The sequence below is a fragment of the Eptatretus burgeri genome, chromosome 5 (genome assembly GCF_056783735.1).
Source record: "Eptatretus burgeri isolate ZD-2024b chromosome 5, Ebu_testis_v1, whole genome shotgun sequence".
Classification (NCBI taxonomy): Eukaryota; Metazoa; Chordata; class Myxini; order Myxiniformes; family Myxinidae; genus Eptatretus; species Eptatretus burgeri.
In genome coordinates, this window is record NC_140965.1 from 91,245,785 (window position 1) to 91,258,965 (window position 13,181).

Below are 13,181 nucleotides of genomic sequence, written 5' to 3' on the forward strand. Positions count from 1 at the left end.
GATGTTGAAACGGTGTGCTATCCTGAGGGTAAGTAAGCCCAAATTCAGGATGGCATGCCGTTGAAGTCATGGGAAATCACTCCTATGGATGGGTCCAACTGTGTGACCATGTATTCTGGACCTTTGGGGTTAGGATGTGTGTGCTTGATTGACCATGTGGTTCAGCCTTTGGGCTGAGGGGCATGTGTGTGTCAACGGGACAGTCTTGTTGGATTATGTCCTTTGGCCACGGGTTCAAGGTGCACATCCCAAGCCGTTGAAATGTTTTGATTTTTTTTTTTTAATTAAAAAAGGTGCCTTCAAAATGAGGGCAAATAAGCCTGGAATTAGGATAGGTAACTCTGTTTGATGTTTAACCAATGATGACCTTAAATTTCTGCATTTTGATACAAGTGGCCAGGTTGAAGCCTTGGAGGTGACATTTTAGTCTGCGCATGTAAGGGACTCGTGTCCATTTGAGATTGGGTGGGAGCGCTTTATCACGCTCCATATATTTTGGCAGATATTTAACGTGAGATACTTTTGTCATTCCGTAGGTACAGCTCAATATTGCTTTCATCATTTTTGTTTGTTTGTTGCTCCTATTATCATTCTCTTATCTTGTTCTGCAAAAGAATATACACTCACTTAAAGATTGTTTTGTTTTCCAAATGTAGTGATATGAGAAATCTTTATCAGATATATCTTGTAATTTTCTTGGTCACATCGCTTGAATATATGCTTGGTGTTGGCTTAATGGTTAAGGTGGTGGGCTTGGGATCCCAGGATCCTGAGTTCAAATCCCACTCGGCTGTTGAATTAATACCAGGTGGGGTTGACCCTGCCTGTCATCCTTCCGAGGTCGGCAAAATGAGTGCGAGCATGCTGGTATCCTGTGTCGGAGTGGCGACCCGTCCAGGATTGTGCCCAATAGCCAAGGAGACTGCTTAGGCCAAAGTCACATTTGCCATGGCGGCCATGGGGTCTCCAAAATCTATGGCCACTAGCAATTATATTGCGGCCGCAGTATTTCCACGGTCACACAATGTAGTAGTCACATATGTTTTTTGTTTTTTTTTCGGGGAGCCGCAAGGCGTATTTACAAATTGTGGAGACCAAAAACGTGGGGGCGCCGTACGGTCTTTGATTTGATGTCGCACGGTGACCTTAGGGCGTCCCTGCGGCAACCATAGAATTTTCAAGGCAGACGCAAGGTAGCCTCAAGGTGCCCGGAAGGTGACCGCAGGGGGGCCCTAAGGCGAACGTGCGGCCAGACGGACGGTAACGAGTGGGTTCTTTTTTTTTTACCACTTCTTTTTTTTTCGGCTTGTCGAATTGCTACGGCCAACGTAGAAATGAAAAAAGTTACAACTCCGCGCTATAATTCCACGGCGACCCCAGGCCTGTAAAATATAGCCATACGGCGTAGGGCCACCCTGAGGCCACCTCAGAAACTCTGCAGTCGCCGCACGTTTCTGTCAATTCAGAGGGCGTACGGCCGCCGTATCCTCGCCATAGAGCAAATGTGACTTAGGCCTAAGGCACACCAATGCTCTGCACAGAGTATGATCCCAATGGATGATGGATCATTTATATTGCCTTGTGGATCTTGCTGCAATGGTTCAATTAGGTTGTGGTTAAGGGTGAATCAGGAGGCTCCTGGTTGGGCTTAGCCATGGTGTCTTAGAAGTCACATGTCAATGTTAGTCACACAAAATGTTTTATTTTTCCAGACCATTGTAGATAATCATATGAACAGCTGAATATTATTGAGAAAAAACCCACCAGATGTGATGTCCATGTCGATATTCTAACCAGACAATAGCCCAAATGCTATTCTACAGCAGAAATGGCATAGAATTGCTTGACTGCTGAAATATTTTTGTGTTCTTGAGATTATTTTGAATTTTTTAAATCCTCAAAAATGTAAATGTTAATTTTTTTTAGTGAGTTATTTTTTGAATACATAATCTGAATGATTCACTTCACAGGTGCCAACAGAGCACTGGGGAACCATAATTACCTCCGCCACCGAAGGTGAAGGAGGTTATGTTTTCACCCGTTTGTCTGTCTGTTTGTGTACAGAATATCTTAGAGTTGTGGATGGATTCAGATGGAATTTTGTGGACAGGTTGGGTATTTGTTACAAGGACAAAATCATTCGATTTTTGTGAAGATCTGGATCTGGACACTAGAATTTTAAAAGTGATTCTTCACCGTTGATAGATAGGGCTCAAAAGCTATATATATATATATATATATATATATATATATATATATATATATATATATATATATATATATATATATATATATATATATCGCGATATTTCAACAATGTTTTGGGCCCGATATGTTCTCGTGGATCAAGCATTGCGTGGCGGAGGTAGGCGCTCCACCGAGTGCCCTTCTAGTTAATTAAAGTAACAGAAATCACACATTTTATATCTCATTTATTTATGAAAAACGGACTTCTAATTGGTATTATATTGATGAATAATAATAATAAAAAAACAGACATCGCAGGAATGAGATATAGTGGACGTTAAGCAGGGTTTTACCACTCCCTCGTCTGGATGAGAAAATGTGTGCCGGTAGTCAAAGAAAAATATCTCACCAGCTCTTCCATTAAATGTGATAAAAATTGTCACATGGCTCAAACAATAGATATTTTTGTGAAAAACCCCGATCCACATTGCAAATTAAAATTCAACACAGGCCAAAAAGCATCCTTCACAAGAAAGTGAAGGACTAAATCATTGGAAATCACACTTTTACAGTACATACACTGAAAATTCCGATGAAACCATCAGAAAATGTCGTTGTATTGCTGGTCCTCTTTTCAGCCAAAACCAAGAATGCTCTAGGCTCTGCCCCCTCCTTTCTTGTTCTCCTTGCAGGTGACAACATAACGTTGGGCAACGGTCAGAGGTGGTGAGTATCCATCTGGGTATGATGTGTCCTCAAACAACACCAGGTAGTCATCCTGAGGCTGTCAAAAGAGTGATTTTTTTTTTTAAATAATAAGCTCATTTCAACAATTAACTCACAAACTAAAGCCATTACACAAGAAGCAACCTTCCTATGATATGTGTCTACCAGAACTTGAAGATCTATATTACAGGATCTCCATATGTCATTTCCTCTGCTATGAAGATTCATTTTTATTCCCACACTTTTGAAGAAAAGCGGGAATATTGCGATTGTCTCTGCCGTCCGTCCGTCTTACCCTGTAACTCCTCCTTCACCGTTTGAAATAGGAACTTGAAAATTTGGGACATAGTAGATATATGTATGGGGAAGTGCACAACACTTTCGGATTTTTGATATGACCCCTAGGGGCCGGGCCAGAGGGGTTGGAGTCATGGGGGTCGATAAAAAAAATTGTCATAGCTTTTTAAATCAAACATATTCATGAGTTCTACATTTAACAACATATTTTTTAAACACATGATGATCAGAGGGTGCTTGGGGGGTAGGGGGTGCTTAGTGGATAGGTGGTCAAAATAGCTCCTCCTACACCGTTTGAGATAGGAACTTGAAACTTTGGGACATAGTAGATATATGTATGGGGACGTGCACAACACTTTCGGATTTTTGATATGACCCCTAGGGGCCGGGCCAGAGGGGTTGGAGTCATGGGGGTCGATAAAAAAAAATTGTCATAGCTTTTTAAATCAAACATATTCATGAGTTCTACATTTAACAACATATTTTTTAAACACATGATGATCAGAGGGTGCTTGGGGGTAGGGGGTGCTTAGTGGATAGGTGGTCAAAATAGCTCCTCCTACACCGTTTGAGATAGGAACTTGAAACTTTGGGACATAGTAGATATATGTATGGGGACGTGCACAACACTTTCGGATTTTTGATATGACCCCTAGGGGCCGGGCCAGAGGGGTTGGAGTCATGGGGGTCGATAAAAAAAATTGTCATAGCTTTTTAAATCAAACATATTCATGAGTTCTACATTTAACAACATATTTTTTAAACACATGATGATCAGAGGGTGCTTGGGGGTAGGGGGTGCTTAGTGGATAGGTGGTCAAAATAGCTCCTCCTACACCGTTTGAGATAGGAACTTGAAACTTTGGGACATAGTAGATATATGTATGGGGACGTGCACAACACTGTCGGATTTTTGATATGACCCCCAGGGGCCGGGCCAGAGGGGGTGGGGTCATGGGGGCTGATTTTTATTTTTAAGTGTATTTACCATTGCACATGGTAAATTCTTTTATAAAGAACTTACTTTTGTGGCCCCCATGAGTGACAAACAGTCACAGGTTTTACTGTATTTATCTAATTGATTATGAATAATTATAATTAATATTATACACAGTTCATTCCTATGATTAAATTGATGCACAGTTCTATATTGCTGGACAGTGTTAAATTAATGTTTCATGAAATGTTGACATGCTTGCAATGACTTCTGATTTAGTAAACATAGTAAGTCTTTGGTCATAAAGCACATAAAATAGAAAAGAATAGTCAATCCATTTTGCGAGATAAAATTTCACCTAGCGTTAATGGGACAAAGCAGTGCGCGTGGGAATATGTGATGGTGTGCCATCGACAACGTAGTTCTAGTTAAATTTTGCTTCGTTCCTGTTTGCTAGTCTGATTACTACAATCAACGGTGCGTGAGAAACAACAAATGGCTCATAATGTGAGGTAATCGTACCCACGAATGCAAACAATGACTCATCTCAGCTCATAAATACCATGATTGGCCGAAATTAAATACCACAATAACGAAATCAGAACACAATAGGTTGCCCGTGATTGGTACAAACCAATCATATGATATTGTTACGAATTTGGAAGCCTTGTGCACACAGACAGACAGCCGTCCCCGTAGCTTAGTTATTTCGATAAGTATGTGTTTCTAGTTAGGGTCCCGTCCCTAGTCTAGTGGGAATTGGATGTTCATGCGCTGCGGAGTTGTTTTGATAGTTAGGATTTTTATAACAACAACAACAACACCGATGACATCTGCCTTCGCTTCCTTCCACCATCCTCCACCGGCACCATTGCACATGTGCGTGTCAGCACGTACGTGGGCGGAGTTCACAAGGACCTGACGTCTCTCGCCCAATCCGGGGGATGTGAGCGAGGTTGCCGACGGTCGACCAATAGGCGTAGCCCACGCAGGACCATATTCCTCTTCTTGTTTGAGGGGCGGTCGGCCGCGATTGTCGTCACGCCCCCCCCCCCCCGGTCCAATCAGTCGACTTGGCGCCCCTGTCGGCGAATGGGCGATGAGCGGATCAGAGCCAGGGCGGTCCTTTGCAAGAAGGTGGAGCCTCGACACGCGGTCTGCCGAATGAGGGTAGGCCACGCATGAGCGGACCGCGCCCGAGAAGGGGACAAAAAAAGAACAAATAATTGCGCCCCGTCAGCTCGAGCGTGTGGTCTGATCCCATCTCGCTGGTGCTGGTCTGGTTCTCGGAACACATCTCTCGACGCTGGTCTGGTCTGCTTGACGCTAGTCTGGCCTCATTTCGTCGCTGGTATGCGTCTGGCTGCCCTGGTCTGTCTTCTGGTGACGACGAATGGAGGGATGATTCCGGAATCTTCCACACTGACATGTCACATATGAACACAAAAAGGTTCGCTGTTAACAGTGGCGTTGCCAGGTATGAAAATCTGGAGGGGCCATCTTTTGGAGGCACTCACTCAAAATTGATAATGCAAAATACGAGGTAAATGTGATCTCGACTAAATCAAATTTTACACCCAAAATTCTGGAGTCAAATTATAGTCTGAGGAGCAATGATGAGCAATGACGCCAGCTATGAAATGGGCACTGAGCAATGACGAGTGAAGTCAGGGAGGATTGGTGAGTTAGGGTTTGTTCAGGAGACATTCTCCTTCTAAGCACTCACGTCAGGGCCCTGTATAACCAAAACCATTATGCTTTTACATGTAAGCTTTATCAATTGTCGAGTTGTTGAATTTAGCCTGTCAAATCCTCAGCCGCCCTTCTTGCTACTGAGCACCCCCGTACCCCCCCTTTTCCCTTATCGCCCCCTTAGATCCTCCCAACGCTCCCAGAGGGGCGATATCACCCACTTTGGGAACCACTACGTTAGAGTAACGTTTCTGAAAATCTGAAAGCCATGGAGTGGAAAACACTTGAGTGGAGAGGAGGGACTACAAATGATGTACCAAATCAGCAATGGAGAAATTGGAATAAAAAGTATGCTACAACTTGCATGGTGCAACGGATCAACAAAATGAGAAGATGAGTTAAAAAATAACGTGACAACTGGTCAAGAAAGACATACACTTGTTCAGCCTTTTCCCAAGAACAATTGCTGACTGGAACCAGCAAGATGATGAAACAGCAACAAGGTCACTAGATCCATTTAATAATAAACTGAAGAATTTTAATTATCAATTTCACTGCCGTGTTTCATGCCCAGCGACCATACTCTTTATAAAGTTTGCAGAGTACAGTTAGCGTGCATATTCCGACTCAACCAAGATGAGACGAGACCACGAGGGCATTTGAGAATTTTGAGAGCGATCATCAGCGAGCTTCAACACCAAACGTTTTAAACAAATATAAAATGATTGTAATAACACTGATAACCCTGTAAGTAGAAGGCTGACTTGTTCATTATGTGTACTTGTTTGAATCATTTTTAATCCTCAAAAAAGGAATAAAATTCACAAGTAGATTGCAATGCAAATTCTTAAATAAAAGCATGTTATTCAAGACATCCAGATCTTCATAGCATGAGCTACACATGCGAAAGTGCTGCCAATAATCTGTAAAATTAGATATATTTGCGCATGCTACCAGGTGTAGTATTCTAATACTGCACCTGGGAGCCAACATGGATAGAGTGTGAGAACAGCATTTAATTCCTCTGTCTTGCAACTGCAGAATAGGAAAGTAAAATACAGGACTTATCAAGATATTCCAGGATGGCTCACAAGTAAGGTGAGGCAGCGATATTTAGTAAAGATTCCAAGGCAGTGCTTACCCGACGAGGAGGGGTATGAATGAGGGCACGATAGAAGCAGGTAGTTTGGGGATAAAGTGCGAGAACAAGCTGTTGGGAAGGAAATAAAGCACCAGGATCAGTCTCAGGGTTGGCCTTCCACTGAGGCAGTGGGATTACCCTCCGGCGGCTCAGCACGTGACGTCTTGAAGAAAGAAAATGCAAAGAAGGAAGAGAAATAAGAAGTGATTATAGATCCTTCAAAGGATATTTTTGAGTGAATGATAATAATCAGAAAAACAATTCGAAGAAAGTCGTGGTACTTCAAAAAAAAAAAATTAAACCAGAATCAGTAGCATAATGGTTAGAGCATCCACACTGAAGCTGGGAGGTTGCCGGTTCAAACTCGACCCTGGCTGAGTCATACCAAAGACTTGAACTGGTACATGGTACTTCCTTACTTAACAATCATCATTGAAAAAAGAGCTGGCCTCCAGAGCCAGTCGCCAACTGGGCATCCTCCGTTATGCAAAGTCCTTCCTTGGCACACCTGAGCTCCTGACCACATACAAAGCTTTCTTCCACAGCCTGATGGAGTACTGCTTTCCCTTCTGGGCTGGTGCTCCTGCTTCTCACCTTTCTCAGTTTCATGCTGTGAAAACCAAGGCATTTAGGATCATTGGTATTTCCTGCGATGAGGCTGAGTCTTTGGGGCTCTCACTCTCTCACCGCAGGCAGGTCGGTGGTCTTTCTGTCTTCTACCGTCTCCTCTCCGGCCTCGCCCCCCCTGCTCTGTCTGCGACATGTCCACCCCCCCCCCCCATATTTCCGCAGGGCGCTCAAGAACCGCTAGCAACCCCCTTCTAGTAAAACGACCAAAACCAATAATAACTGCTCACCTTCACTCTTTCATTCCTCTTTTTCCGCACCTATGCAACAAACTCCCACATTCTCTTCAATCCCACTCTTCCCTCCATGTCTTCAAAACAGCTGTTCACCACCATCTCTTATCTTACCCCATCCAAAACCATGATGTTTTCTACCCCCGTTAATCCACCCCAAACCCACCTCCATCAAATTCCCTGCTTTCCTTCCTGAAAGTCCCTGTCATGTAAGGACCTGAAAGTCCCTGTAGTGTCCATATTGTTTACCATGTGTACTCTGCCCCATCCCTCTCCCTTCCACACATCTCCTCATGCATCTGTTCCACACTGTTTTTTTTCCTTCCATCTCCACCCCTCTTTTCTCCTGCTCCCCTTGTTGTACGATCTGTGTGTTAGCTCTCATACGAGCCTCGACAATGTAAGCGAGAAAGAAAAAAAAACAGGAAAAAGGGCAATCAGAGATTGCAGACCATCACCAGAACTTCTTTTGTGTGGCATTTGTGTAATGATGTGTTACATAATTAATGAGACATAATTAGAACTGCCACTTTATGCCCCCACTGGGGGTGATGACCGGGTTCCAAGACGTCCCACTTTGATGCAACCCCACTTTGATCGGACACCTGACCCTGACCCATGACTTTTTATTATTATTATTATTCAACTAAATTCAGAATGGGATTTAAATAAATGCAATTCATATCAAATGTTAGACCAAATAGGTACAGTCCTACATTACAGTAATCAGAAGGAACCACACCAAGCAAAAATGACGTCATCAGGAGGAACCTAGATAGGATTCATAGTTCAGCTGCTATTCGTCTACCCTCGAACCCATCCAGGCACAGCCAAGTGAGCTTTAGTCAAAAAAAAAAAATCAAAAGAAGAACCTATATCAAAAAATTAAATAATTCTGGATGCCAGACCATGCATCCGATCAAGTTGAAGTTTAAAATATGCATTCCCCATCAGCACGAGATCATAAATTTGAAGTTTCACATCGATTGATTAAGTGGTTCCAGAGAAAATATTATTTAAATATTTTTCTTCAATCCAATATGGCTTCCAAACCATGAGACCTATCAATTATTCCTTCACAAACTTGTACACCCATGGCTTGGGAAACATTTGTGTGAAATTTCCCCTCGATTTGTCTCGCCTTTCTGGAGAATATTTTTTTTAATTGGTTTTAGGGTAAATCCAATATGGCTGCCAAACCATATGACCTTTGACATCATATGTGTGAACCTTTTGTTCGTCATGGATAGGCCGGTCATAGGTGTAGAGTTTCGCTTTGATCTGTTCAGCCACTTCAGAGAAGAAGATTTTTGAAGGTTTTTAAAAATTAAAACAATATGGCTGCTGAATCACATGACCGATGACATCATCAAATTTTTTTCCTGCAGATCATTTTATCCCAAGATGACCCTCAAAAATTTTCATATTGATCAGACGTAGCGTTTTACATATGCAATGATGACATCATAACCACGGCACCTATGACATCAAAAAATCACACTCATTCCCCATGAGGAGTACTTGTCACGTGACAAGTTTCAATTTTTTCCTTGGTACGGTTTCAGAGATAGAGGTCGAAAGTTTTTCCGTTTTTCCAACATGGCTGCGATACCACGTGACCTATGACATGATAATTATCATTAAAACATTTTAAAAGAGCAGTCGCACCTACCGTGAAAATTTCGTCTCAATCCGCCAAGCGGTTGCGGAGAAAAACATGAAAGTTCTGTGCAGACAAACAGACAGACAGACAAACACACCCAAATGCAATGACCTCTCTTCGACGAGGGTAAACATGAGGAACAGAAGCACACAGGTAATAGGCTCAGAGCTCTTAAGGAGTAGGTGAATACCGGCGAGTAGGTTAACCGTGATGCCTCTGCACTCACTGCAATGGGGGCTTTGTTTCAGAATCCCGAGCTCCGTAATATGCAGGCACACATTACCGGCAGGGTTGAGGTAGGAGTGGTTAAAAAGCATGAAGAAAAGTAGTGCTGCAAGAACACATTGGGACTAACGAAACGGTTTTGGGACAAAAGAAAAGGATGAAAAGGGGGGCAATGGATAAAGAGTGAAAGAAGACAGAGAATGTGAAAAAATGGGAAAATGGGAAAAGTAAAGCGAAGGAAGGGGACATTATAAAATAAAGTTGTCCAGTGGGGTTGGAGGAAGATATCCAGCGGGGTTGTAGATAGGGGAGGAAGATATATATATACATATATATATATATATATATATATATATATATATATATATATATATATATATATATATATATATATATATATATATTGTTGCAGATTCGCGCCCGCCGGCGTGCGAGTGGCCACGTAACTCGAATCGCGGCACGTCGCCCACCGGACGGACAATCCCGTCGTGACCCTCTCGGACTAATGCTGGGAACTAGTCGCGGGTGGGCCTTTCGGCCTCACCACGATCATGCCAATCGGCCCCCCGCGTGGGATAGGGTTGTTCGCCAAATTCGACCTACCTAAGTACCCACACGGAGGGTAGACCGGGCGATCGCACCTCGCCGCAGGTCGACTTCGGACACGGGCCACTTTAAGCGACCTGTTCCGTACTATCGGGATAGCCGAGCAGTGTTATCGTCAACCTCGACGGTTCCGATTAATTATCGGGCGTTTTTAGCCCACGACCAACCCTTTACGTGAAGTAAGATGGAGATTCAATAAAAGAAAAGACGAAGCGAAACGGGAAAAACAGTTCAACATAAAGCACATTTATTCCGCGGCAAACGGAAAGCACACATATACAATCACAACAATTATGCACCAAAAGCAAATGTAACAAAAGAAGAAACACAACAATTATGCACCAAAAGCAATTGCAACAAAAGAAACACAATGCAGCTCTACTACCGACTACCGAGCACACGGCAACACTTATACAGTTTTACTTCACAGACGGCGCCGACAACACATATACTCCAAAGCAAAAGAAAAAGGGGCCACCCTCATCGACAAGGGGGCAGACGGGCCTGGGGCAGAGACCGCGTCGAGCCTACCCGTCTGGTGATGAGCCGCAAAATGGCGGCGGCGCCCCGACTCCGCGGGCCTCGCTGGCACTGCCTGGAATGGGGTGGGAACGGGGCCCCCTTCTCACACTATCTCAGCGCGGGGGGAAACAGGGAGGGGTTGTTGATGCTCGGGGGAAAGAGGATATCTGGATGGCTTGGGTCCCACGACGAGCGACTCCACTGCGACCTCGATCGCGTTACCGGCCTCCCCTCTCCGCAGCTCCCCGACTCTGACACGAGCGCCGACCTCCACAAAGCTTCTTGGCTTCTCCAGCCTCTCCGGACCCCGACAGACACTCTCTCGACTGATTTCGCCGCCGCCACAACTCTCCAACTCTTTTCTCTTCTCAACTCTGTCCAACTGCGATTCAGAAACTCTTTTTCAACTGCCTTCACCGCCGCCACAACTCTCCAACTCTCCCACTCTCCACTCTTCTCAACTCCATCCAACTGCACTGATTCGCTCCGCGCTCGGCGCTTTATAGTGCGACAGGAGAAATCATATGCAGATTTTTGGATCAGGAACGGCTCGGGGGCGGAGCCACGCTCCCCATTGGACAGAGGAAAAGTGGGCATGAATCATTCTTGATCCGCGAATCTGCATATAGCGATTATACTCCGACGCGCCTGGAGGCGGGGCCAAATCGCCCCACGCTCGCTGATAGGACGGAACAGAAGTGGGCGTGAATCATTCTTGATCCGATTTCTCGGAAAGGCTGGTGTTTTTGCACCCGCTGCTCGGTGCGCGCCCTGTACGAGTCCAGGATCGGTGCCCACAAGCGGCGTGGGAATGGCGGTGATGCGATGGTTGCGAGAGCGAGATGTGACGGTAAAGGTCGTGGCTGTTGGCGTTGTTGTTGTTGTGAAGCGGCGTTGCGGTTGGTGGTTGTTGTGTGATGGCTGTTGAGACATGGTTGGTGGTGGTTGTGGTGGTAGTAATGGCGGCTGGTCCAAAATAAAGATAGTAAAAGAAAAACGGCTATCTAAAAGGGTCGCAGCCCGAATGAATGACATTTATTCCCTCTAAACAACGGGTTTGGGCTAACTACACATATACTTACAGAGATATCTCACCTACGGGACCTGAATAGTGGTTTGCGAATTTCGTCAACCACAACAATATTATATATATATATATATATATATATATATATATATATATATATATATATATATATATATATATATATATATATATATATATATATATATATATATATATATATATATACACACACACACACAAAGCCTGGTGTGTTGGCGCAGTGGTTTGGGCAGCGGCTTGGGATCCAAAAGGTCCTGAGTTGAAGCCCCGTTGAGCCACTTAATAATACACCAGGAGGTTGACTCAGCCTGTCATCCTTCCGAGGTCGGCGAAATGAGTACCAGTGTACTGGGCCGGTGTATACCACGGTTAAAATAGGTGTTCCATATCCCTGTGTCGTAAGAGGCGACCAGGGTTGCGTCAGGAAGGGCATCCGGCGTAAAACATGTGCCAAATCACTATGCGGATCATATGGATGATCCGCTGTGGCGACCCCTAACGGGAGCAGCCGAAAGAAGAAGAAGAAGAAGTGTGTGTGTGTGTGTGTGTGTGTGTGTGTATGTGTGTGTGTGTGTGTGTGTGTGTGTGTGCGCGCGCACGCGCGTGTCTGTCGCCTCAGTGTACGAGTGCAAATTGGGGTGTTTGGGGTAATTTTAATACCCCTTTTGACGATAATTAACGGCTTTATTTAATTATCCTTTACCAAGGTTCATCATACAGCAGGTCACCTTGCTGTCCCACGCTGGAGTCTCAATTCGCCATTTTTTTGGCCTGCTCAACCATGCCTTGACTTGGAACAGGCTGCAACAATTTATGAACGATAAAGTTTTTTTTTTCACTATCGTCACTCATATCATCGAATGGCTGATCATCATGCCTATGAATCGCTGGATACATTGCAATGCTTATAAACGCTGGGAGACGCCAGCGTTCGTAGCTTTATTTCATTTCCGCACATGCCATAACCTCGAGAATCTCTTAAAATAAACTTAAATACAAAATTTAAGCTCCAGAATTATACTTAGCAGCAGTTCCGACTGCTATAAAAAAGTGTTAATTTGTCCAATTCAGTCAGACATTTCGGCATCTCTGGGAGGTGAGTGCTTAATATGACGGCTCAGTGATCACTAATCGCTTGCCAAGCCAGCTGTTCCTTATGAACTGTTTTGTTGAAGTGCTTCCTTGAGTGCTTAAGCCAATTGGAGAGCGCTCTCCAAGCTGCTTATTTGTTCGTTTTGGTGCAAGTACTCGTGCTTTTA

At 44.1% G+C, this 13,181-nt stretch overlaps 1 protein-coding gene across 5 annotated transcripts in view; it reads right to left on the minus strand.

Moving 5' to 3' along the window:
- Window positions 1–1,682: 1,682 nt before the first annotated feature.
- The window catches only part of SGF29 (SAGA complex associated factor 29), a 33,709-nt gene continuing 22,210 nt past the window's right edge, over window positions 1,683–13,181 (minus strand). For 4 of the 5 annotated variants that reach the window (XM_085882872.1, XM_085882868.1, XM_085882871.1 and 1 more), the window contains 2 exons: window positions 6,981–7,143; window positions 1,683–2,971 (listed from right to left, as the gene is read on the minus strand). In XM_085882872.1, the coding sequence (XP_085738998.1) occupies window positions 2,843–2,971; window positions 6,981–7,143 (292 nt within the window). In that variant the 3' untranslated portion in view covers window positions 1,683–2,842. The remainder of the gene's footprint in view (window positions 2,972–6,980; window positions 7,144–13,181) is intronic. The other variant, XM_085882873.1, reaches the window with a different exon arrangement.